The sequence below is a fragment of the Fistularia commersonii genome, chromosome 14 (assembly GCF_037954325.1).
Source record: "Fistularia commersonii isolate RoL2024-O1a breed Wild chromosome 14, RoL_Fcom_v1.0, whole genome shotgun sequence".
NCBI lineage: Eukaryota > Metazoa > Chordata > Actinopteri > Syngnathiformes > Fistulariidae > Fistularia > Fistularia commersonii.
Window position 1 is genome coordinate 8,580,655 of NC_141297.1, and position 25,843 is coordinate 8,606,497.

The following is a 25,843-nucleotide window of genomic DNA, read 5'->3' on the forward strand; positions in this document are numbered from 1 at the left end:
TTTTATCGCACAAATAAATCATTTGCCTTCAAAGAAAAGCATAAACATAGAAAAAAATCATCTGAGAAAAATTTTTCTTCAATTTTTATTTTTCTGACTTGAAAATAATAATGTTTATAATGATGCTCAAAATAATACTAATCAAATTCATTTCAGACCAAATGTGTTTTTTGTTATTGTTTATTTTTTACACACGTACAGGCTTCACAAAGTTTTTTTCAAGTTCTTTTTTTTAAGGGAAATCCAAAACTTGTTGTAAATATTTTTGTTTTCAATCAATCGATATCTGATATGTTCTGGTTCTGCTGGCTTCATGCTGGGCCTGGAGCTTCCCCATGTTGGATAATCAACACATGCTTTAGTAGGAAATAGACTACAGATCAATACACTCACAGGAAATGTCTTTTCACTGACATGCACGCACACACACACACACACACACACACACACACACACACACACACTGACACAGAGCATCATAGATCCAGGGAGCAATATAGAAACAGGAGGAGGAGAAAGGAGGGAGGACATGGAGGAGATGATTGTGCCACCAGAGCCAGGAAGATTGTAACACCTTAGCAACAAACAAGCCAAGCCTCCATCCGAGGAGGAGCCAGAACCACACACACACACACACACACACACAAACATACACGCACACACACACACACACTCACACACACACATATATAGACAGCTGATGACAGATCGTGATAAAACTACGATGCCAGCTGTGTAAATGGTAGCAGTCACTTGGAACACACACCCTTTTTTTTTTCCTCTCTTCATTTTTCACCCCCCCCTCCCCTTCCCTTCCATTTAGCGTGGTGGAAGATGGTGCTGAGAGGAGGAGGAGGAGGAGGAAAAAGAAGAGGAGGGCGGGATGAGCCCGCAAAGAGCAAAGGGGCCCCGCACAGTGTGTGAGAGACGGCAGAGGGTGAGAGGAGAGGAGGGAGAAAGAAAAAAAAAAAAAAAAGAAGAAAAAGCTGCAGCAGCCTCTCCTGCGTTGCACGGATTGCGAGAGGAGAGGGGTGGGGGGGTGACAGTGTGTCATCCATGAATGTGCGTGTGTGTGTGTTGGACTCATTGAACCTCTAGCTGAGCTTCACAGACAGGCGGTGAGCATCCTCCTCCTCCTCCTCCTCCTCCTCCTCCTCCTCCTCCTCCTCTTCTTCTTCTCCCTCCTCCTTCTCCATCCTCCTTCCCCGGCGTCAGACGCCCGACACGCCGCTCGGAGGAGAACCCGGGAGAGGCGGCGCGATGGCGGGATGCTGGATGACTCCGTCATGCGTCTCCGGATACCCACCCGGGCTTCTTCAACTGCCCTTCCACCCTTCCACCTCCAGCACCCCCGATCCTTTCCTCCTCGTTCTCTTCCTCCTCCTTCTCCTCCACGCCGTCGTCAGTGTCATTCCTGCGCGTCCTCTCGACCGACGCTCCCTGAACGGATGCTGCTGTCAACACACGTGAAGATCCCCCCCTTTTTTTCTCCCTCCCACTCCCACGGAGCTCGGAATCCTGCACCGCAACGCATCGCAACGCAAGGAAGCTGTCGGGTAAAAAAACAACAACAACAACAACCAAAAAAAAAAACAAACGCATTTTTTAAAGACTTCTTATTCCTCATCTGTTTTTTTTTTTTTTTTTGATGACGTCCGCTGCGGGAGAGTTGTTTTTTCCTGAACTGAATTATCACACACACACACTCTCTCTCTCTCACACACACACACGCAAAAGTGACAATATTTAACCATGAGGAAGCCCTGATGAAGATTTCTTTGCCGAAGCATCCGTGCGCTCTGGAGGTTTTCCAATTTTCCAGGAACAAAAGGCTGCACTGACAGTGCGTTCTGAAAAACAACATGAAAATTGCAGTCAGCAAAGAAAACCCGTGACTGATATTAATATCTGAAAACAAAGACGAGAAGGGATTCGGGGAGGAGGGTGGCGGCGGCGGCGGTTGGCTCGCGGGGGTGGGGGGCGCGGGGTGATGGATGAAAGCTGCTCTGTTGTTGCATCCTCCGAGGGGAAAGTTAATCTCCGTCCGTGTAAGTTTGGTCCTCCGTCAGATTCCCTGGCGTCCCGACGCGCTGACGAAACGGTTCACGCGGCTCTGTCCGCTTTCATTCACCCGCTGCGTGACCACTGAAAGCCTGACCTCATGAGCGGAGGCGGCGCCCTGCAGCAACGCACCACCTACCTCATCTCCCTCACCTTGGTGAAGGTAGAGGCCGTGGAGGAGAATGGAGGGGAGGCCAAGGGGAGGGAGGGGGAGGCCGGGCCGCGGGGGAAAGCGGAGGCCCCGGCCGGAGATGGTGGCAGAACGGTGGAGCGCGGAGATGGAGAGAGACTAACCGTGAAAGACAAACCCCCGGCGGATGTGCACGGGACGGGAAGCGAGAAACCGCTGGGGAACCTCTCCGCCCCCTTCCCGGTTGATAGGAGTCAGAAGGCCGCGGAGAAGACGGTGGAGGCGAAGCAGAGCGGGTCTCCCTCGCTGGAGGGAGCGGAGCCTCTCCGGACGCCCACCAGAACCAGTTTGCCGATGCGACCGGCGGGGCAGCGGCCGGTCAGCCTGCTGAAATCCCACGCCGTCGTGGCCACCCGCGGCCGGGAGGCCAGGGACGGCAGGGAGCGCAGCCCGACCTCCGCTCAGAGCCTGGACCGCAAGGACTGCCGCGTTCCCACGCGCTCGCCGGGCCCCTGCAGGGCCTCATGGGCCGAGGCCAGCCGGCCCGACGGCTGGAGGGAACCGCGGGACGAGGCCCAAGCGGGAACGCCGCTGGACGTCATCGCCACGGCGGTCAGAGACGTCCCCAGGAAGGAGAGGCTGAAATCGGGGTCGACGTCCCTACCGGCCCCCGGGACCCACCAGGCCCCCAAACCTCCGCGGAAGGGGAAGAGCCGTACGTTGGACAACAGCGACCTGAACAGCTTGTCGGAGGACCTGGGGATGGCCCGCGAGGCCCAGCAGGCGCAGCAGGGCCAGCGGGGCTCGGCGAAGGACAGGAAGATGCTCAAATTCATCAGTGGCATTTTTACCAAGAGCAGTTCGGGGGCGGCGGGGTCGTCGTCCACGGCGCCACCTGTCTATATACAGAGAGACTCCAGCGAGGAGGAAGGTAGGAGGTCACAGACGCCCGCAACGCCGCTGCCATCCCGACTCATTTCACATCTTTATTTTATTTATTTCTACATCGAACTTCATTTTGGTTCCGACTGGGCGGAATCTTTGTGGATTTTGCATGTTCTTCCTCCCGCGGTTTAGAAACGTGCAGGAGGTTCTTCGGAGACCATGAATGGTTCGGATGTGTGAATGACAGAGTGAGTTGTTATACGTATGGAAAGAACATGACAATAACAGGGTGAATTCTTGCATCCCTCTGTAATACGAGTGAATGATCGTATGGTTCAATCTGATGTGTGGATGAGAGAATGAATGGTTGCATATCTCGATATAACGTTTATGAGAGAGTGAATGTCTTTATATCTGTATATCACATGAATGAGAGGGTGAATTCTTGTACGTCTACGCAAATGATGCATGACTGAGAGGCCGAACGCTTGTTTATCTAGATGATGCGTGATCGAGGGGGTGAATGGTTGTATATCTTGATATAAAAAATGAATGAGAGGGTGAATGCTAGTATGTTTCTATATGCTGTTTAAATGAGAGATCTTCTTCTTCTCCTTTCGGCTTTTCCCTTCAGGTGTCGCCACAGGGAATCAACTTTCTCCATCTAACCCTATTCTCCGTATCCTCCTCTCTCACTACCTTCATATTTTCTATCATTACATCCATAAATCTCCTTGGTCTTCCTCGAGACCTCCTGCCTGGCTGCTCCAATTCCAGCATCCATTTAAAATGAGAGGGATAATCGTTGTATATCTTGGTATAACGAGTGAATGAGAGGGTGAATTCTTGTTTGTGCGTGCATATGAGGGTCGAATGAAAGGGGTAGCGGATGCATGTGAGATGGTGAACGCTTGTATGCCTCCATGATCGAGCAGCGACCCGTTCGTGGCTTCAGCGCCCGCCCAGATCGTGAATGAATCATTTTTTCCATCCGATTACATGCTTATTTCCACCTTGTCCGTCCCCAGTCCAATGAGGGATGTTATTCATTCCCAATTGGGTCATAATATAATCTAATAATATAAATAACACGAGAGAATGAATGACTGCAACATGAATTTATCACAACACAAGACGTTCAGGTCACACTGCCGACTAGTGATCGGCCCCGAAAGTTTCGGGAGTCTTAAGTTCGTACGGGAAAACAGGAAGTAAATGAAAACGCCAAGGCTGTTTTGTTAGCTCATTTATGTGTGTCAATGGAGAATTTACGGAAAATCGACTTCAGGACAAAAGGGCACTGCAGTCGGTGATGACGTTTGTTCGCCGCGGCGACCGGCTAATCGAGCCGTTCCGTCGACGCTACCGTTAGCAGCTAGCCCCTGCTGCTAAAATGACCCGTGAGCGTATAGCTGTCGGTTCCTTCAGTGTCTCAGTGACGTCAGGCAGTCACTGTAGGACATAATCCGCTGTGAACATGTTTTGCCTTCTTAGCAAAGAAAAAAAAAAAAAGGCTTGCTTTGACTCGCAAGTGTGCAGTTGACCATACAATGCCTCGGCTGTTCCCAGTCAAACCTCGCTAAAAGCAAAGGACCTTGTCGTAAGCGATTTCCTGCGGAGGCTGAGCAATTCTATAAACCCTTTAGAGTCAATTTTTCACTAATTTAGCCGTTCATTTCCTAAATAAAAGGTCAAAATTGAACTCATGGAAACTCTCTCTGGGATTTAAAAAAAAAAAAAAAGAAACAAGTACATGAATTTTCTGCGAAAAAAAAACCCAAAACAACTTAAAATTACACAAAATTCGATAAAAGCTTTGAAATTAATGCAGTAAATATATAGGAAATAGAAAGGAGGTAATACAAAATTCAGAAAAACTGTCAGATTATTTTACTTTTTTGCGTGTGATATTGTGTCACATTATCTTGGCAAAAATTTAAAAATAGTCTCGGGAATCTGTCAGCTTATTTTTCATTTTTTTTAAATGTATGTTTACATGAATTGGCCCCAATGCAGCCTCTGCAAAAACATGATTAGCAAATTAGGAAAAATAAATACGACTAAAACAAACTCGCCCAGAGGATCCGTTTTTAATCCCCCGCTGCCCGCTGGCTGTTGTTTGCCAGAATATGATCAGACGCCGTGCATTCTTCCCTCTGCGCGGAGGAATCCGTTCGGTCGGGGCGGGGTCGGAACACGGACGGGGTTCGACGTCAGAGCTCACAGGATACACCGGCGGGCCCCGGCGGCGCCACGTGTCCCGCCGCCGACCCCCTGGAGGGCGCGTGGTGCCCTCAAACTGACGACACATGAACTTCTTTGATACCGGGAACGACAATACAACCGTCTTGGACGGCCGTAATCTAATTCCCCTCAGAGCGCGGGCAGATTTCACACCGCTCGAGGGTTAATCTCCGCTCTGACACACACACACACACGAAACCAGCGTTTCCAGTAGGGGTTTAAATCTCATAATGAAGCCCAGGGGGGGGGGGGGGGGGGGGGGGGGGGGGGGGGGAGATGAGCCGGTGGCACGACGACAGTTGGATCCTGCTGCGCTCAACTTGTTTTTTGTTTTTTTTTCGACATGCTGATATGGAAGCAGGAGGCCATGTTTGTTCTCCCGTCTCTAACTGGGGAGGAGGAAGGGGGATCAATTCAAGAACTGTCTCTAATCCAGTTTTTTGATAGTCCACCCACTGCATGTTCTCCGTCTTTCTCTGTCGACCGTTGAATTCCCGTTCCGCGGTTGTCTCGTCATTCATGTGGCGTTTTAAGCCCACACTCGTCTACTGAGGGGCTTTAGTTTTTTTTTTTCTTCCCTGATTCCTCCCCTGCTTGTCGACGAGCAACACAACATCTCTTTGACAAACATGGTTGCTCAGTGTGTGTGTGTGTGTTGCATCTTCATTCACTCACTGTGTATTCAAACTGTTACACATTCACATTGTGGAGTCACCCAAGTAGTGAGGCTAAACCCGCCAATCGCCTGCGCGCACACACACACACACGCGTACACACACACACACAGACATACGAGCAGGGCAAGGGGAAGTGTTGCCATGGCAACCGGCAGGTCTGCCGCTTCTGCTTCTGCTACAGAGGCAGAGCCTGATGAAAAAAGAGGGGCGGAGGATGCACGGTGTACATGCGTGTACGATTGTGCATGTGTCACAGGCTAATAGGTGTGATAAAATTCCAACAAAAACAAGCAACAATCAAGTTATGAAATAGTTTTGTGTGTGTGTGTGTGTGTGTGTGTGTGTGTGTGTACGTCTGTGTTTGGGGGGTTGGATCCCTCACTCTTGGAATAATTAGCTTTCTATGTGAGTGCTGCTGAACGATCGCGTTGTCTGATCACTTTTGGCTCGATTAAAAAAAGAGACACACGCATCAACAAAGCGTATGCGTGTGTGTGAGCGCGTGTGTGTGTGCGTGTGTGTCATCCTCTCTGTGCCCGGGAAACGCCCGCAGCGGCGCCGCCTCACATTCCAGCCTGTCGTCTCCCAACCGAAGGCCATCGTCGCAGGCGTGCTGCGTTCAAGGCCAGACAAAGATTGAGGTCATTTGCCTTTCAAGGACGCGACAGATGTTTGTTCTCTCGATGGCAAAGAAATACGCATCATGATTTTATACAAAATATCCCCCGGCTGTGGAGTATATATGTATTTGTCATCAAAAATGTAACGGGAGACTATTTCATTGATTTTTTTTTTCACCTTTATTGTGGCCATAATATTAGTTTGATCGCTCCTTTTTTCCAAAACACGTATATTGTTACAGCAGAAAAGAAATCTATTTCAACTGCATGACTTTAGGCGGGTGTGTGTTCCATCTATAGTTTGATTTTTTTTTTTTTTATTGCCTATTTTACTGTTATATGGTTGTGATTCATCCCCCATACCTTCAAAAACCTTTGGTAACATGCTCACACACACACGCACACACACTTTGGCCTGGTCTGGCCCCCTCATTGACTTTATAATGTGGCCCACATCCTGGTTATTATGGGTATTTTGCCCACATCCAAACACAGTGGGTCATGTATTTGGGTCAGATGTGGCCTGACGGAGTTTTGGTACCCAGGTTCTGGATGGACCGGCCCAGGCCTGATAGCCACACTGCAGACATTTTTATTTTATAAAGCCTTAAAAAAATGAGCGGCAATTGGCTGGATGAATGTTGCCATAGCAACTGAAAAACAGTCGAGCGGGTATAAAGCTTTAACTTTGAGGCGGTCGGATGCATATGCCGGGAAGTGACATGTGACGTCTGTCCGGGAATTTTGTAAACCTGATCAGTATCAGTATGATAAAAATTACATTAAATCTACATTAAATCTACAATTAAATCTACATTTTTGCAGATCTCCATCTGATCACCTTGAATGTTGAAAGTCGGCCCCGATTTCACAAAAGTAGAATGTCTCACATCGTTGTTCGACACAAAATTCTATTTTTCCCGATTGCCGATCCATGTGTTTGATATGTTATTGCAATTTAAGGCAAACTCAATCTTGTTTTTATTTCAATCGTATATGTGACAACTGTTGAATCTGTGTGCAGGGTTTTCCGCGGTTGGAAAAACCAACACTCAGCGTGATATATTGAAATTGTCAGAAATCTATGGGATCCTTTCCTATCGCCCGCTCTTGCAATTTATTTTTTTTTGAACATTTATAAGAACAAGTTCCTTGACAGAGTCACACACATTCTTACAAAACCTCATGACAATGACAAGATACACATTATACAATATTCTTTATAGGTATAATTATTTCTACCATTCATTTAACAATTCACTTATTTCCTCAATTGCAAGCGAAAAAAAAAAAAAAAACTAAAATACAACAGAGTAAAAAAAACAAAAAAAACAACAACATCTAGCTCAGTCAAATAGAGATAATATCCTCAACTCTTCAATTATTTTTTAATTAAATTTCTATTAATATTTTTTGATGGGTGCCCATTTGTCAAGATATTTCTTGCAATTTTAAAATGTTTAATAGATTTTGATGACCGGACTATCTTTTTTTTTTTTTTTTTTTTTTTTTTTTTGCCACTCCAGCCATCTTGGTTCTGGACATGTTTTGATGGGCGGCCGGGCCGAAGTAGCTGACGGGGGCCGACAGGGGCCAGTCGGCCCTCAGCCGGCGCTTAGAGCGCGACGGGGAGCGAACAGGATGATGCTGCAACCTGCTGCATCCCCTGTTGTGTCTGAAAGGTTATGTTCATTAACACCGGGCCACATGTGTGCTCGTGGCAGTCAGTACCACAGATGGGATGATGGGATGTGTTGCTCACTCACTGGCTGTGTTTTTTTTTTTTTTTTTTGATGAAAATGATGAATCTCCTTGAGTACCTGCCCCGCTGACTGCTTGTTTCTGTCTATTTCTGCAGTAAATATCAACAACAGCCAGGAGTGGAGCTTGAGTCGATCCATCCCCGAGCTGAGACTGGTGAGTGGACGACACACAGATGGTCATCGCCCCCCCAAAAAAACAAACAAAAAAAAAAAAACATACTTTCAGAACGGCAGGATTCCTGCAGAAATATCAAACATAGCTGCGACACTGAAACTCCTTGTCTGTTTCTGCAGGTTGTTGCACGTCGGTTTGGGTGACGACAACGTCACTAAAAAGTCATTCAGCGCATTTCCCACATTGATACGCGCAAGATATTTCCTCCCGTTAACTCAAAGCTGGTGACAGGAAGAATCTCCTATGGATCTATTTCTCTCAGGGGAGCTGATTTCACGTTAAACTGCTGGGGGTAGAAGGGCAGTCGGGATAATACCTGGAAATAACAACATGTGTATGTAGCCCTTGAGCAAGGCAGATGGAAAAAGCGGAAAAATCCTACCTGATACACAGCATGTGGTTTTTACAACCACTGTATTTATATTTTTCCATATTTATTTGCAGATAAAAAAATGTTTAACCGCATTGTCAGTTTTACTGATTTATCTTAATTGTTTCCTTATTCTATATTTTGTGTATATGTGTCTACGGTGTCCTTGAATGTTTGATAAGGCACCTCAAATAAAAATGATTTATTATCATATATTTATTGGCATATATAATTACACACAGAAATTAATTCTCAGGCTAGAGCAATTCAGTTCAATTACTAATTTAGACGCATTTTAAAACACCGGTAGTTAATAAAATTAAAATTTTAACAAAATGGGTTTGATGTGATTCCCGTCTCTTTGACAACCCCGCAGCTCTTTTCCACATCCCAGCTGGAAGGCTTGGACGTACAAAAAAACAAAATAAAAAAAAAAGGAGCCATATTAATAGCCGGATTGTTTTTCAGTCAGAACCGATGGAGAGTTGGTGGGGGGATGGGGAGTGGGGAATTGGAGGGGGGGGGGCTAGGCTGCAGGCTACTACCCTTTCCCGCTCCCTCCTCGCCACTGCAGTGCTGCAGCTCCACGCGGGATTTACGGCCCCCTGACAGAGGACGTTTTTTATGGCGCCTCTACTTTCCAGGAGGCGTTCAAGCGACAGGCTGATTGTTCCCAGCTTTTTTCGCTCGCGCAGGGACGGGGAGGTGGAGGGGATGGTTGGAGAAATAATCATCAGAGGTGCCGCGCATGAAGCGAATCCATCCCCCTGATCGAATCGTGAACATGGCGCAAGGCTAACGTGCTAACACGTGTCAGTGGGGATTATTCATTTTTCCATGTAAAATATAATTGAATCAGTAGCTTAGTTCCACTTTGATCTGAAATTCCCCTGAGAGATATCTGAAAATAGCTGACCTCTAAATATGAAATTAAATAATTTAGAAAAATGTTTTTATCCTAATTCTTTAGCTGTATTCCCTCTAGTTTCCTTGCAACTGCTAATTGATTTATTGTTGCGTTTTAATCAATTTTTACATCATTTCCTGACATTTTTTTGAGGAGGGTGCTTCTTTTCTTGTTGAGTCAATTTAGCTATATTTTTGAAAACAAACAAACAAACACATAAAGTCTTTGCAGACTGAAAAACAAATTACGACCAGGATTTAATAAAAAGGCCCGTTGTTATCGTAGACATAAATCCACACAATGAAACCAGAATTACATAATAATAAACCCATGTGATCGGACACTGCTCTAATTGCACCATCAATTCAAATCTGAGATGTTTGAAAAGCAGAGCACAAAAAAGGAAGGTCTTGATTCGGTCGGAGAGATATTCGATATTCAGCCGGACGCGTGTATCGCGTTTCCTCCCTTCTCCTCGTAGGGTGTTCTGGGAAGTCTGAAAAGCGGCAAGTCGGCGCTGGTGAACAAATACATCACGGGCAGCTACGTCGCACTGGAAAAACCAGAAGGTAAGACACACAAGCAGCAAATTATTATATTAATAAATTAATTATATATATTAAATTAATTATATATTAACAAATATTATATTATACAATTATATTATAATATTCATCCCTCCCAAAAAAATAACAAATGTAAAAAAGAATAAATGTAAAAATAAATAAACTTTTTTTTTTTAAATATAGGTTTCATGCTTTTGAAAATGAGTGTGTTGTATCTCGGTGTCTGTGCCAGGCGGGAGGTATAAGAAGGAAGTGCTGGTGGACGGACAGAGTCATCTGTTACTGATCCGGGAGGAAGCAGGGCCACCAGATGCGCAGGTGTGTTTATGTGTGTGTGTGTGTGTGTGTGTGTGACTAGACTGTCCGTTATCTACCAATCGAATTGGGTGCGGATGGCCGACATTTTCCCGCAATGCTCTGCATTTATCAATAACGGATAATAAAACCGTCCATCTGTTTGGGCCTTGAGGGCAGAGCAGCAGCGCAGCTTGGGGACACACATGCAAACAGTCGTGCAGGATATCCGTCAAAAAAAAAAAAAAAAAATCACATTTATACATTTACACATTTACACGGACGATGCAAATCTCATTTCATATCTACATTGGCTTCCAGTCTCATCCCAGGTTTTCACAGATTTTAAAACAAATTAAACAAATACCGTTTTTCTGTTGTGACGATGACACAAAATGCACTTGAACTCTCTCCAGAATAAAACATTTAAGATTCAAGATCCAAAGTGTTTATTGTCATATGTACAGTCTGGAAGCGTGTTCCCCTGTTCAATGAAATCCAGATAAGTGTAATTAATAAATACTAATAATAAACATACCAATATAATAGTGCAGGGAATTGCAAACATACGCAGACTGTACACATTACCGGTAGGTGTGCAAAATGTTGGAAGAAAGGCATTAGCTGTTTTCTAACTATTTGTTCCTTGAACTTTTTCGGAAACTGGGCTGTTTCTTTGTGCGTTGTGACTCCAGAGTGCCTTTTTTTAAAGACTATCGTGGCCACTGGTCAGCTGTTTTCTTGCCAAAAAACGGACAAAAGCAGCGAGAAATGGTCCAAGCCTGCTACAGTACAGAAACATTTTCGGCAAAATATGCAAGCTAACATGATGCAGTGAGAAAATAAAATAATAGTGCATGGGTATTATTCCCAACGTGCCATAGCAGTGTCATTCCCAGAGGGTAATTCCCAGAACGAAATCTGATTCTTAGAACTTTTCAGTCTCAAAGCTAATGCTAATGTGAAGAAAACACTATTTGGATCATGCGGGTTAAAAATTGATCCTTGAAAATTCAATATTCCAAACATTGTATTTACTACACGCATCACATCCAGGATATTGGATGACGTCTTCTCTTCCTCCTCCACTTCCTCAGTTCATCGGCTGGGTGGATGCGGTGATCCTGGTCTTCAGCCTGGAGAACGAATCCAGCTTCCAGGAGCTCTACCAGCTCTACAGCCAGCTCTGCGCACACCGCACCGACGTGCCCGTCATCGTGGTCGGCACTCAAGGTCAGCACTGGGGCCTCGCGTCTCCTGCGAGCCATCGCCGCCGCCATAAAAAAACCATCGCTAGTTGTTGAGCGGTGGTGCGGTGGTGGGGGCTTTGCTCATGAATATTCATGAGCAAAGTGGCGCCTGATAGGCTTCAACCCTCAATCAAGTTCCCTTATGAATATTTAAACCCCCTCCTCATGAACCAATCAAGCATGAGTTTTGGACATTAGTCACCTCTGTCAAGGTTACATTTTCACACACACACACACACACACACACACACACACACACACACACACACACACACACATGCGGATACGCAGCTGCTTGTTTATATGTCTGTCTGCAGGAAGTTGTTGACTGATTATGATTCAGGATAGATGGGAGGGGTCACAAAAATGAAATATACGAATGAGATGAAAGTTCAGGTGATTTTTTTTTTTTTTTACTTTTTGTAAAACATCTGGACTAAATTGTCCGTAGGTGTGAATGAGAGAGTGAATGGTCAGGTGTCTCTGTGATTGACATCTAGGTCAAACCCCGCCTCTAAGCCCAAAGTCAGCTGGGATTGGCTGAAAAATTATTTGTTGCTATGCTAGCCCTTTTGCCCTCCAACAGCAAAAGGGGTAGCATAGCAACCTGGGGCTGAACTTTAAATATATAAGAATAGAAATAAGTATATAGAATATGGGTCAATTCAGAATAAAAATAAAAAGAGAAAAATAGTGAAGTGACCCCGACATTTAAATTAACGGTACGTCCATGTTTTTTTTGGGAAGGTTAGCTGTTGGCTGTTGACGCTAGTATTGTTAGCTCGCGTTGTTAGGGAATTCTTCGATAGCATTAGCCTATTGCTTGCCTTGCTCTTTTAGCCCCGTTGGAAAAATATTGCTATCGCCGCAAGGAGAGAGCAGAATGGAGATGACGAGAAGGCGAGGGGAAGTATAAGAGGATAGACTTAAAGAGAATCTAAGAATAACTAAGCTAAAAACCTAAAATTAGTTGTGAATGCTCCCACCGCTGTCGCTCACCACCAGAGCAGTGACTCGGATCTGGAAATAAATGAACACATTTTCTAAATGTAAGTAAATGGTGGCTAATTTAGCCAATCGATAATTTAAAAAAAGGATTTTGTGTCATACAAGAATTTTTTTCACGATGCTTCCAAATATATGGAGCTGCTATGACACCAGCTGGACTTAAACGTTGCTGCGTTGAGATTCTTCCCAAACTCCACCGACGAAAAATGACCGCCCAGATATAGAAGTTGATCATTCTTGAGATTGTCACCGCTAAGAAACGGGGACGTTTGCTCTTTCAGACAAAATCAGCAGCACCAACCCCCGAGTGATTGAGGATCAGCGGGCGCGGCAGCTATGCATAGACGTTCGCCACTCCCTCTTCTACGAGACCTGCGCCACCTACGGCTTCAACGTGGATCGAGTGTTTGCAGAGGGTGAGCAGACCCTCCGAGGTGTTTTTTTTCGCGATTCCCGCTGAGGAGAGAGGCGTTGACGCTATGTTTGTGTAAATTAATTTTTTTTTTAGCTGCCCAGAAGATCGTGACCCAGAAGAAGCAGACGGCGCTGCAGGCCTGCAAGTCCCTGCCCAACTCCCCAAGTCACTCGGGAGGATCCACACCTGGATCGGCGTCCTTCCCGGGACAGGTATGGCGACCTTTGACCTCTGCATGTAAGGTTTTCCAGGATGAAAAATTTAGAGTGGAAGATTTTGTTGGTTCAGGAAGGAAAAGAGAGGGAGGTAATCGTAAACAAATCCATACCCATTATTCACCGACATCTGAGTCATTTAGCGCACGTTTCCAGCTCATTTCTCCGACTGTCATATCATTTCTCGCAGGTGTTTAATTTATTTTTTTTTCGGGCAACTTCCCACAATCATTTGCACAGCTCCCGGGGGGGATATCTCACCCAAGTTTCAAACACCCAAATAATTTCTCGCTTTATTCCAAGTGATTTCCCTATGATTTTTTTCAATTTTATTTGTTATTCCGGCTGGCTTTGGTGCTTGCCAGGCATGAAACGAAAGCCAGATTTTAAAAAAAAAGCAAAATGATTACTCAATGCTCGTTATTTGCTATCACAGCTTTATTTTACTTGCTCTTAAACTTCTTTCACCATATTATCATAAAACTTTATTTTGTGTGCATTAGACTGCCCTTGGTTTTCAGATAAACAGATTTTTTTTTTTCCCGGCCCAGACAGTTACATAAGAGCTGACTAAAATAGTTGCCAGACGGAGGTCGGTGCTTCTTTTTTTTGTCTCCCGTCTAAATTAAACCACCCGTCCCGTTCGGCACTTTGATTTTTTTCCGCTCACCTCTGCAGTTTTGGAGGAGGATGATTTTATCGGCAGAGGCAAGCTCCTGGGGCCGGATGTGCGGTGATGAAAAACTGAGAACCCATGAGGACCCTTTGGGGAAAACTTTCAAACTTGGTTATTGCTGCTAATTTGTAATGGCAGAAAAAAGAGGGAGACAATTTAAAGAAAAAAGTGAATTAATTAAATTTGGAGAAAAAAAAAAAAAAAATATTACCTTGACATTTTTAGAACAGGAAAAATAACTTAAAAATATTTTGACTAATGACATTAATAAATATCTGCACATACTGACATGAAAATTTGGAGTCAGACTCAGATGCAGCCTGAAAATCTATGAGGACTCTTTATGGAAAAGTTTGAAACTTTTCCCCAAAAAGGAAAAGGAAAAGGAAAAATAGGGAGACAATTAAAAGTAATCTCAAGGAATTACCTGACCAAATTTTTCAATTTCTTAAAAATCTTTAAAAAAAACAAAAATATTTTGAAAAGTGGCAGTAAAAAATTAATATCTACACTGATTGACCTTAAAGTATAAATTAAATTAAATCGTTTGTCCAATTCAGCATTTTGATTTTTCCCGCTCACCTCGGCAGTTTTGGATGATTTTTTACCAGCAGAGGAAAGTTCCAGGCCTCTGAATAATATTTTTTTTTATTTAAAAAAAAATTTATATCCATCCATCCATCCATCCATCCATCCATCCATCCATCCATCCATCCATCTGTCCATCGTCCAACACGTACCTTGCACTCGGGGTCACAGTGGAAGCTGGAGCCTATCCCAGCTGTCATGGGGTGAGAAGCGGGGTACACCCTGGACAGGTCGCCAGTCAGTCTCAGGGCCACATATAAAGACAGACAACATCGACTCACTCATTTGGGGCAATTTCCCCAATTTTTTGGGAGGCCAACGTGCAGACCACTGCACCACTGTGCTGCCCTCAAGATAAACAAATAATTAGTAATATTAAATATAAATAAATAATAATGCATTAATAATATTAAATGTAAGTAAATATATATATATATATATATATATATATATATATATATACACACATGTGTATGTGTGTGTATTTTTTACCTTAAAATCTGTTTCTACAGGATAAAAAATGAAAAATAATTTGAATAATTCGACAGCTAACTTGCTAATTGAATTAGATATTTCTCAGAAATCTTTTAGTGAAGGATGCAAAAAAATACAAAAATCACTCAAATTTTGAAAACCGTCATTAAAAAAAAAATGAATGTCTGCAAGAAATTACCTGAAAATCAGCAGGAAAACTGCTCAAAAAGCGAGGAGGAAAAAAATAGTACCGAAAAAGTCGGCAAAAAAATTGAAATAAAAATGCACCTGATAAGGATTAAAAAAAAAAAAAAAAAACATGAAAGCTTGACTCCTCACACCATCAACAAATCCTTCAAATTTCAGCTAATTCAGCGGTTTACATTAAAAAGAAAAAGACCACGATGAGTTTTTACGGCCCCTGTATGCCCTCCGTCATGGCCGTACTCCTCGTCTCACCCAGAGCTGTCAATCATCCTCCCTGCCATTCTCACTGTCATCTCTTCCCTCACGCCTCCATCCCATCCCGGCCTCCTCCTCTTCATCATCGTCATCCTCCCAGGCCAGCAATGGCCCGAGTGGCGGCTACTCCCTCCCCTCCACCCCCCTGTTCGGTCACAGGGAGCTGAGGGTGGCATCAGGTGAGGGGGGCGGCAGCGCTCGCTCCGCGAAGAGCATCCCCCGGAGACCCTCGCTCTTCAAGGTCAGTCGTTCCCGTCTCACGCCTTCTTCGATCCTCGCTTCTACCGCCTCCAAGTCCGCCCGTCTAGCCTACATCTCCCGGTGTCCTCCTCCTACGCTCACACCTTCACGACCCTGGTTTTCTTTCCTTTCAGAACCGAGACTCGGAGAAGAAAAGCGGCGAGCAGAAAGGTGAAGCGGGAGCGACGCGGGGGCTTCCCCTCAAACAGGTGGGATTCGCGCCAACCATTCAAATCCAGATTATTTGCTTTAAATGGATTTTTTTATCATTCAATTGGGTCAAGAATGAAAGAAAAATATCAATATAATCTATATCAAAGACTTCCCTTCCCATGAGACTCTGTCATTGGAAGAAACAAAAGTAAAATAGTGCTTGTTTTAACATTTTCAACTGGCTACATTCATTTTATCTATTCTATTTTCTCTAAGAAATGCTTCTTTGCTTGTTTGTTTGTTTCTAAAAATTACATTTTCCCTAGACATTTCAAACCAATTTATCTACTATAGTTCCTTATAAAATATTCATGGATACTTAAAAACTGATCATTTATAACAGATGAATATGCTCATCTATTATTAAAAAAATAAAATGTCAATGAAGAAACTACAGCATTTTACGCATTTTAAACAAAATTGGTAAAAATGTAAAGTATGGAGTCATTTAATGACATTTTTTATTAATATTATTATCATTTTTGTTGTTTTCTTTTATCTGTTTAATTAAAAAGAATAGAATAAAAATTACCAGTGTGTTTTGCAGGTTTTTCTTTTTTTTTTTTTTTTTTTTTTTTTTTTTGAATTTTTAATTTTGCAAACAGCAGCAATTTATTTTCTCTCCAGCATCAAAGTGGAAAGAAACTGGGCCAAAGTCTGTTTGGAGTACCTTTGACAAGGAACACACACACACACACACACACACATACACACACACACAAACACACACACTCACAGATCAGTAAGAAGGTTCTATTAATATCATGCTGATGTTGTGGGAGCGCTCAACGCTACTGCTTTGAAGAAGCCGGCTCTAATTTTAGGCTGATGATGGCTGATGTCTGTGAGGACTGCGACCTTGTTTCTTCCTTTTCAAAGTTTTCTCCCGTCAAACAGAGCATCCTGTGGAAGAGAAGCGGCAGCTCTCTGAACAAGGAGTGGAAGAAGAAATACGTCACGCTGTCCAACAACGGCACGTTGTCCTACCACTCCAGCTCCAGTGTAAGAAAAACACGCCCTTCTGATGGCGGATGGATACGCTGCCACTGAACATATGATGACCTCTTTGTCATTTTTTTTAAATCAAACTCAATCTCTTTTGTAAATGGATCACAAAAAAACATCACAAAAATTGCATCTCTTGATTACATCAAATTAACATTCCAATGGTCAAAGAACCCTCTCGCTATCATCATAACCCAGACTTGGGTATTTTATATCAGGCCCGTTTGGTTCTTTTTCCTTACGGCCAGCCAAATTAATTTCTTTGAATATTTTAATAAGTGTTTTCAATCAATATTGAATTTAGAAACTCCTTATATTTTCCCTTTTGTTAGATTTTATACGGCTGATTACATACTAAATAATGTTAAAACATTTAGATGATCATTATTGATTTTAAAGTTGAAATAAAATGCCAAAAAATGTAAATATCTAAATTGCAATTTTTATTTTGGTCAATTTACATGATAACTATTTATCATATAAGCATAAAAATTAAATAAGAAATGTGGCCCGCCACCCAAAAATATTCCCTACCCCTGATGTAACCTGTTCAGTGGATTTGATAAAAGCTGGAACTACTTTCCTTGGAAAAGGGCTATTTATTTCTGTTTTGCAATATATGCAGATGACACAACAATTATGATTAAAATGTTTTATTTCTCACATCAATGCCACATTATGCATATTTCTATCCGGTGAGAGGATTAGTTCAGGTTAGCTGCTCAGGAGTTTTTTAGCGGTGATGTGTTGCTGACCTCCCCCCGTGTCGTTTCAGGACTACACACAGAATATCCACGGGAAGGACATTGACCTGCTCCACGTGACGGTGAAAGTTCCCGGGAAACGACCACCGAGGGCCGTCGCCCCCGCCGTCCCTTCCCCTGTCCCACCTGGCTCCGGGGTCAACGGGCTGAGCAAAGAGCTGACGGCCCCCGAGAGCTCCAGCACAGGTATATCATCCAACTGGATTTCATTTATAAATATATTTCAGTCATTTCTGGCCTGAATTTGTTGAAAATTCTGATTTGTCCTTTTTTTTTTAGTGTAAACATATTAATACTCTTTTTAATTTTGATGTCTGAATGGTTTGAATGAAGCAAATTCACTTACTTTCACAAATCATGAAAAAAAAAATATATAAATGTATGTATAAATATATAATATATACATAAATTATATCAGTGACGTGCAGTCAGTAGAGGCAGGGGAGGCCGGGCCTCATCTGTCATCACGGGAAGAAATAAATGCAAAATGGAAAAATAAATTCAATGGTTATATTTATTCAGTGATTTGTACTATAAAGTTATTTTCCACGTAGCTTCACCGTTTTTGTTTTTTTTTCAAAATCGCTTAAAAAAAAATTCACATAACCGTTGAAATATGAAGAAGATACGTGTGGCGATGATGTCAGTGCCTCACCGGTCATGAACCTCACCGCACGTCACTGAATTATATTTACAAGACTGTCTCAGAAAATTAGAATATTGTGATAAAGTTCTTTATCTTCTGTAATCAAATAAAAAAAAAAAAATCACTTTTTCATGATATTCTAATATTTTGAGATAGGATTTTTGAGTTTTCTTAAGATGTAAGCCATTATCAGCAATATTAAAATAATAAAAGGCTTGCAATATTTCAGTTGATTTGTAATGAATCCAGAATGTATGACATTTTTGTTTTTGTAATTGCATTACAGAAGATAAAGAACTTTATCACAATATTCTAATTTCCTGTATATAATTTCTGACATATAAAATTATACATTATATCAAAGTAACACAGAAATTTGCAGTAAATGCCCCTAAATGTTCAGGTTATTACAAAAAAATGACCAAAAAAAATTCCTTTTTAGAAAGGAAAATAAAAAAAGAATTTTCCCCCAGAATTTCTAAAAAAAAGGAAAAATTAAATAGTATTAAAATTTCCCAAAAAAATCCAGTCTAGATAAAATGATCTGAAAATGATCCAGGAACAGCAAAGAACCGTTGTTGACTCCGTCCCTGGAACTCATGGAAAACATATGGATTATGTTTTTAAAATCAATAGTCTTGACAGTTGATTGATGTGTGTCCTTGTTGCGCCCCCTTCCCCTCCAGTGCCCCAGCTGTGTCCCCCGACCCTGTCCGTGGTGGACGACCGCTCCGGCGGCTTGTCTCCCCAGGGCGGAGACCGGCTCCTCAAGCGCTGCCCGTCCTCCTTGTCCACCAAAGCACAAAGTGTCGGTACGAAAAAAAAACCCAGAGAACTCACTCCGGTCGGCGTGATCGTCGTCTCCTGTGACCCCGTGTTCTCGGCCTCCTGTCCCCCCCAACTAGACGCCCTGGAAGGGACGACGGGTCCTTTCGGCGGGAAAGAACCGGGCCAGTCGTCGCCGATGACCGACCGCAAGAAGAACAGGAGGAAGAAGAGTATGAACCAGAAGGGAGACGCGGCGGTGGGACAAGCAGAAGGTGAAGATGAGAAACATCCCTCTTTCTTTGTGCCACCTGATTATTAATTAATTATTATTATAATTAATTATTATAATTATTTGCTTAACATTCTCCTTTTTTCTCCTTACCGGTCTTCCTCTGAATACTTTTGTTTCCTAACACCAGGACTTTCCTTTTCTCCCCTATCCATCCTTCCTTCCTACCTTCCCTTCTTGCTCCGCAGCCAAACGCAAAATGTGGAAGCTAAAGAGCTTCGGTAGCTTGAGAAACATTAATAAGACAGGTAACCGTGACGACGGGCAGAATGACCTAACGCGGCCCTCCTTGGTCTGTTTGCCTGCATGTCCGTCCATCCCTCCGCTTGTCTGCTGTTTGTTTATTCACATCTCTTTATCACTACATCATTGATAAATGCATCTGCCTGTCTAAAATCTATCTATCACTCTGTTCAGCCATCGTTTTTGTCTATATCAATCTATCATCAATCAGTCTACCTGTACAGCTGTTTACCCATCTGTCCGCCAGTCTATCCATCCATCATAGTGTCTTTCTATCTGTCCACCTACAGTATCTGTCTATAAGAATAAGAACAAATTTATTTATCCCGAAAGAAATTGTTGTGCCAGAGTTCAATCAACTATCAATCCATCCATTTGTGAATTTACTGTATCCATCCATCCATCCATCCATCCATCCATCCATCCATCCATCCATCCATCCATCCATCCATCTATCCACCACCTTCATCCAAAGCCTAAATTACTTGCATCAGTATGAGTGTTTTCTTCACCCACCCTCTTTTAAACTGTTTAGTGTTGCATGCATTTCCACACATCCCGACCCCTCCTGCACCCCCCGCTGTTGGAACCGACCCCTACCTACCCTTCCCCCCCCCCCCGACGTGACCCCACCCTCACTGACTATCCATGTGATTCCCTCTTTCTCTCTCCGCCTGCAGATGAGGAGAACGCCGACTTCATCATCGTGTCGTTCACCGGCCAGATGTGGCACTTCGAAGCTCCGAGCCTAGAGGAAAGGGACTCCTGGGTGTCGGCCATCGAGAGCCAGATCCTGGCGAGTCTGCAGTCGTGCGAGAGCGGCAGGAGCAAGGTATCTGTTCTTTTAGCGTTTTCCATCATGGTAAAAAGGTCATCCATGTTTGCCTGTCTGTTGAACCGCTGCTGTTTGTGATCAGAACATGCTGATTTACAATCAGCAGACAGGATGTAAGGTAGAAATGTTTAAAAATAACACTTTTTTTGCAGATCAGCCTCTTCCTCCAGGCGGTATGATGAACTCTGAGCTTCACTTCTTGTTTCTTTTGACTGGATTTATTTTCGAGGTTTCCGCTCCTCATTTTATCACCTTCGCTTTCAGTTTCAGTCACAGTGACAGCTTTGCTGTTTGTTTCCAGGTCACTGTCAATCAAATGTGATCCCCACACACACACACACACCCATATACACACACAGAGAAACAGCCTCACACACACATATACACAGGAACAAACACACATCCATGTGAACAACAAAACATATGAGCACAAACAGACAGACGAACACATAAACAGATGCATGTACACCCCTTCACACACAAACACACACACGCCCGCCCCTGATTGTGTTTGCTGTGAAAATATAAAATGCACAAAATAAATGAACTGATGATAAAACGCAGACTTTTCTCCCAGGATTTGATAGAAATGCTCCTTTGCCTTTTTATCGTCTACTTTGATCCCAGTTCCACTTTTATCCTTCATTTAATTGTCATTTCCCCCACCTTTCACTTTAATATTATCCTTTCAAGTGATTTTATCTGCCAGGAGCTGCTTGAATAGTCACATGAATAATGTCTGGTGAATAAATTCACTCTGTTTTAGTTAAAAATTAATTCTTAGCACCGTAACCCGATCAAACCAAACATGTCCCAGTTAAATTATGAGAAAAACTGTCTGTCAAAGAAATTAGCAATAAATTATCCCCAAATTAGCTAGTAATTACACATAAATTAAGGAGAAAATACTGAATGGATCTTTAATTAAAAAATCAAAAATATCAACAAATAATAGCAAGAAAACAACCAGACGTAATAAAATGATCAAAATAATCAAATATCAAATAATCAAAATGACCTGCATTTTTAAAGATTTGCAACAAAATGCAACAAAATGAGTGAGGAATAACGTGTGTGTGTGTTTCCAGGCTCGCCGGAGCAGCCGGAGCGAGGCTGTGGCCCTGCAGGCCATCCGCAACGCCAAGGGCAATGGCCTGTGTGTCGACTGCGAGGCGCCAAGTGAGTTTTCACCTTCACGCGTTTTTCTTCTGAAAGCTCCCAAGAAGGCGCGGATCAGCCGCCTGTTAGACCTACAGCCAGTGAGCGCAAAGGCAGATGCGAAACAACAACCAGTCCAGGGGGAGATGTGTGTGTGTGAGGAGTTACTTTGCAGTGAATGGGCGAGAGAGGATTGCTAAACTAGGCCGGGTCAGCTGTCAATCACAGAGAAAGATATCCACTCATTCACGCTCTCATTCTGAGAGGCGAGATATTGACCGAGGACTCCTCTGTCACCGCAGACCCCACGTGGGCCAGTCTTAACCTGGGTGCCCTCATCTGCATCGAGTGCTCGGGGATCCACAGGAACCTGGGGACCCACCTGTCCCGTGTGCGGTCCCTGGACCTGGACGACCTGCCCGGGGAGCTGACGCAGGTCCTGGCCGCCATCGGAAACCACATGGCCAACAGCATCTGGGAGAGCTGCACCCAGGGCCGCACCAAGCCCACGCCCAGGGCCTCACGGTGGGAGCCGTGACACTGAAAATAATAACAATAATTAATGAAAAGATCCATCGGTATTAAGATTTTTAAAAACACAGCAAACAGCATGTTTAAGACGGTATTTTTTATTTATTTAACCTTTATTTAACACGGAAAAAAAGACACGTTCAGATTAAAAACCTCTTTTAGAGGGAGTTCTGGTATATATATTAAATATATACAGTATGTATGTGTATATGTGTATACATATATATACTGTTTTATGTCCAATTGATTTATTGATAGTTGTATATTGTACATGTATATCACTTTGTGCTCGATTGAAAAAGAGACACAGAGATAAACAGATACGCACACACACATACATTATTTATCGCTTATCCTACTCAGGGTCACAGGGGATTCTGAAGCCTATGCCAACTGCTATTGGCCAAGAGGCGGGGTGTAAATATATATATATATATTACATTACATTACATTACATTTAGCAGACGCTTTTATCCAAAGCGACTTACAATAGAGGACATAGGGACTGCAAATAACACTTGCATATATAAAGGACTGTCTCAAAAAATTTGAATATTGTGATAAAGTACTTTATCTTCGGTAATGCAATTACAAAAACATAAATGTCATACATTCTGGATTCATTATAAATCAATTGAAATATTGCAAGCCCTTTATTATTTTAATATTGCTGATTATGGCTTGCATCTTAAGAAAACTCAAAAATCCTATCTCAAAATATTAGAATATCGTGAAAGTAATTTTCGTGTGTATATATATATATATATATGTATATATCTTCTCGTGACTATATTTTTATTATTTTTATATTAACTGCATGTATGCAGAAGTCAAATCCAAAACCGAGAAATAGCACTTGACTAACAAGATGAAGCATATGTGTGTGTGTGTTTGGACTATGGACAATCCTGTTTGTGTTTCCAAAGGGAGGAAAGGGAGACGTGGATCCGTGCAAAATATGAGCAGCGGGCCTTCGTGGCGCCACTTCCCCCAGCGTCCAGAACGCCACCCGCAGGCGGCAGCGACGGCTGCTTGGCGGTGTGGATGCTGTCGGCGGTGACAGAGAGGGATCTCCCCAGGCTGCTCCTCCTCCTCGCCCACAGCAACAAGGAGCTGATCAACGGCCAGCCTTCGGCGCTGGGGGCGCCGGCACCCCCCCAGACGGCGCTGCACGCCGCCTGCCATCTGGGGGACGTGGTCATGACCCAGCTTCTTATCTGGGTGGGTCTCTCCTTCGATTTTTCTAAATCCACAGAACAAACTAGGACTGCATGAGCGCATATCCCCGTTCTTTACTTATTTAGGATTTCAATGAGCGGTTACCATGGCAACACCTTCCTGCGCTGGGTCCAACACAACGTGTTCACCATGTCAAATAAAAGAACAAAACTTCAGAGATAAGAATTTGGGATCATATTAAACAAAGAGTCTTTTCGTTTTCATAATATCACCTTGACAAAAAGATTGGTAAAAACAAATAATAGTAATAGATACTGGACATAAATGACAACAGCTGTTTTTTGTTGGACCTAAACCTCATCTGGTTGTCATGCCATCTTGTCATAATGTTACAGAAATCAAATGAATTTGAATCAAATTAATTGAATTATGTTTGTTACCCTGCTAAGCAGTGAATTCCTGATGAATAGTGACTGATCTCCATTCAGAAAACGAGAATTTGAAGTCGCTTGCTTGTTGTCTTCCTTGGGGACATGATAGAGTGGGAATAAATGTTTGATCAGAATCTACCACATGATTTTGGTGCTTCTACATCATTTTGATACATTTATTTGTTTCATTATTAAAGAAACACATCATGATTAAATTTAACTGTGGCATCCATCCATCCATGGATGGATGGCTTTCACATCAAAAAGAATGAACATGTGTATTTGACCATTTTTGACTGAGAAAGGCTAACACTTACCATAGGCTGCCATTCATTGCGCTAAGCTAACTAGCAGATTAGGGATGTTTAGCTTCCCTGCTACAGCGCAGAGAAGAGAAATCCGGATAATCTAACAAATCTCCTCTTGTCATTTGGACAGTACGGAATCGATGTAAGAGCGAGAGACAGCCAGGGCCAGACGGCCATGATGGTGGCCAAAAAGACGGGGAGCAAAGGCTGCATGGATATTTTGTTTCAGCACGGCTGTCCAAGCGAGGCGTCCCCGACCGCCGCCACGCCCATCCTGTCCCGTCGTTCCAGCACCGCCAGCCTGGGCCGGACCAGCTCCAGGAAACGTGTGTCATAGCCTGGACGGAAAAAGGGGGACACGCTTCCGCCACGATGGCTGGGAAATAACAGGACTACGAATAATAGTATTAAGGTTTTTGAAGACTGAACAACATATCAAACAACTTAAAAAGCAATATTTCATTCCATTTGTTGACAACACGATGATGTATTGCTGAGATTACAGTGTTGCCGTTGACCTCATTCCCCGAGTCAAGACTCGCGTAGGAGTTTGTAGCTGTCGTCTCCTGTGGTTTCCCCCAGAGCAGAGCTGCTTCCACTTCACTTCCTCCAGAAGACGTGCAATAATACGGCCACGGCGACCACAGGTTCGGAGCGAACCATACTGGATGGCCACGCAGCTGCCAGAGGAATCAGAGAGGGTGATGCTTTTCGTTCAGATTTATCCAGAGTGGACCAAAACTGCTTTTTTTGGAGGGCGGGTGGGGGGGGGGGGCATTAATGAATAAGACTAAACTACAATATTTCCTGTTGTTAGTAATGTGTGCCTGTCGCTGAAGTATAAAGGTCCGTTCGGCCGTTAAAAACCTTTCTTTCTTTTAATTTTCCGGTGACAAATCAGCTGAGATGATTATGACTTCCTGCTTAGACTAGAAAAAAATGGTTTGGAAAATGAAATATATCAATGTTTTTTTTCGCAGGTCAAAGATATGGCATTTTAATATTCTGTAAATGTACCTATACTACATGCTTAATGTTGAACTGTAATAAGACAAAGTGATAAAAAAAAATCGGACTCAATTTTATAAATGATTTCTTACAGTTGGTTTTAAGAAAAAAAACTTTTGTTTTTTTCATTGTCTTTTTTATCATTTTCATTTATACATATTTCTCTCGCTTGTCCTTCGAGCTGAAGAACCAGTGAGCAGATCATTTTTACAGACGACAGAAAAAGATCAATATAGATGTTTGTCAGATGTTGTATTTTTTTTTTCTTTTTGTTGTTGTAGTTTTTTTTATTATTATTTTTGAAGGGGTTAAAATCTCCATGACGACCACGCCATTAATTACATTCATGTTCCTGTCGTGTAGGTCTCTCCAGTGAGTTTACAGTGAAGTGTGAAGCGGTTACAGGTTTTGTGGTGGCTGGTGTGAATCCCCTCGTGAGATTAAA

The 25,843-nt window shown here is 43.1% G+C and overlaps 1 protein-coding gene across 3 annotated transcripts; it reads left to right on the top strand.

Moving 5' to 3' along the window:
• The first annotated feature begins 164 nt into the window (after positions 1 to 164).
• Positions 165 to 25,143, top strand: agap2 (ArfGAP with GTPase domain, ankyrin repeat and PH domain 2). Of its 3 annotated transcripts, XM_086159948.1 has the most exons (19): positions 165 to 3,122; positions 8,476 to 8,534; positions 10,314 to 10,401; positions 10,631 to 10,716; positions 11,790 to 11,925; positions 13,232 to 13,366; positions 13,459 to 13,577; positions 15,881 to 16,021; positions 16,155 to 16,229; positions 17,131 to 17,235; positions 18,014 to 18,188; positions 19,335 to 19,460; positions 19,554 to 19,688; positions 19,894 to 19,953; positions 20,629 to 20,780; positions 21,872 to 21,962; positions 22,244 to 22,466; positions 23,399 to 23,693; positions 24,521 to 25,143. In XM_086159948.1, exons 1-19 carry the CDS (start codon positions 2,162 to 2,164, stop codon positions 24,725 to 24,727), a joined length of 3,369 nt encoding a protein of 1,122 aa, XP_086016074.1. In that variant the 5' UTR covers positions 165 to 2,161; the 3' UTR covers positions 24,728 to 25,143. The 3 variants fall into 3 exon arrangements, with proteins under 3 accessions (XP_086016074.1, XP_086016072.1, XP_086016073.1); XM_086159946.1 differs by lacking the exon at positions 15,881 to 16,021; XM_086159947.1 differs by lacking the exons at positions 15,881 to 16,021; positions 19,894 to 19,953.
• Positions 25,144 to 25,843: the final 700 nt, after the last annotated feature.

Bases quoted from the DNA above. Each gene is read 5' to 3' on its own strand.
- agap2 (XM_086159948.1), top strand. From the start codon at position 2,162: ATGAGCGGAGGCGGCGCCCTGCAGCAACGCACCACCTACCTCATCTCC. The intron at 13,367-13,458 runs GTGAGCAGACCC...TTTTTTTTTTAG, and splicing joins GGATCGAGTGTTTGCAGAGG to CTGCCCAGAAGATCGTGACC. The intron at 21,963-22,243 runs GTGAGTTTTCAC...CTGTCACCGCAG, and splicing joins TGTCGACTGCGAGGCGCCAA to ACCCCACGTGGGCCAGTCTT.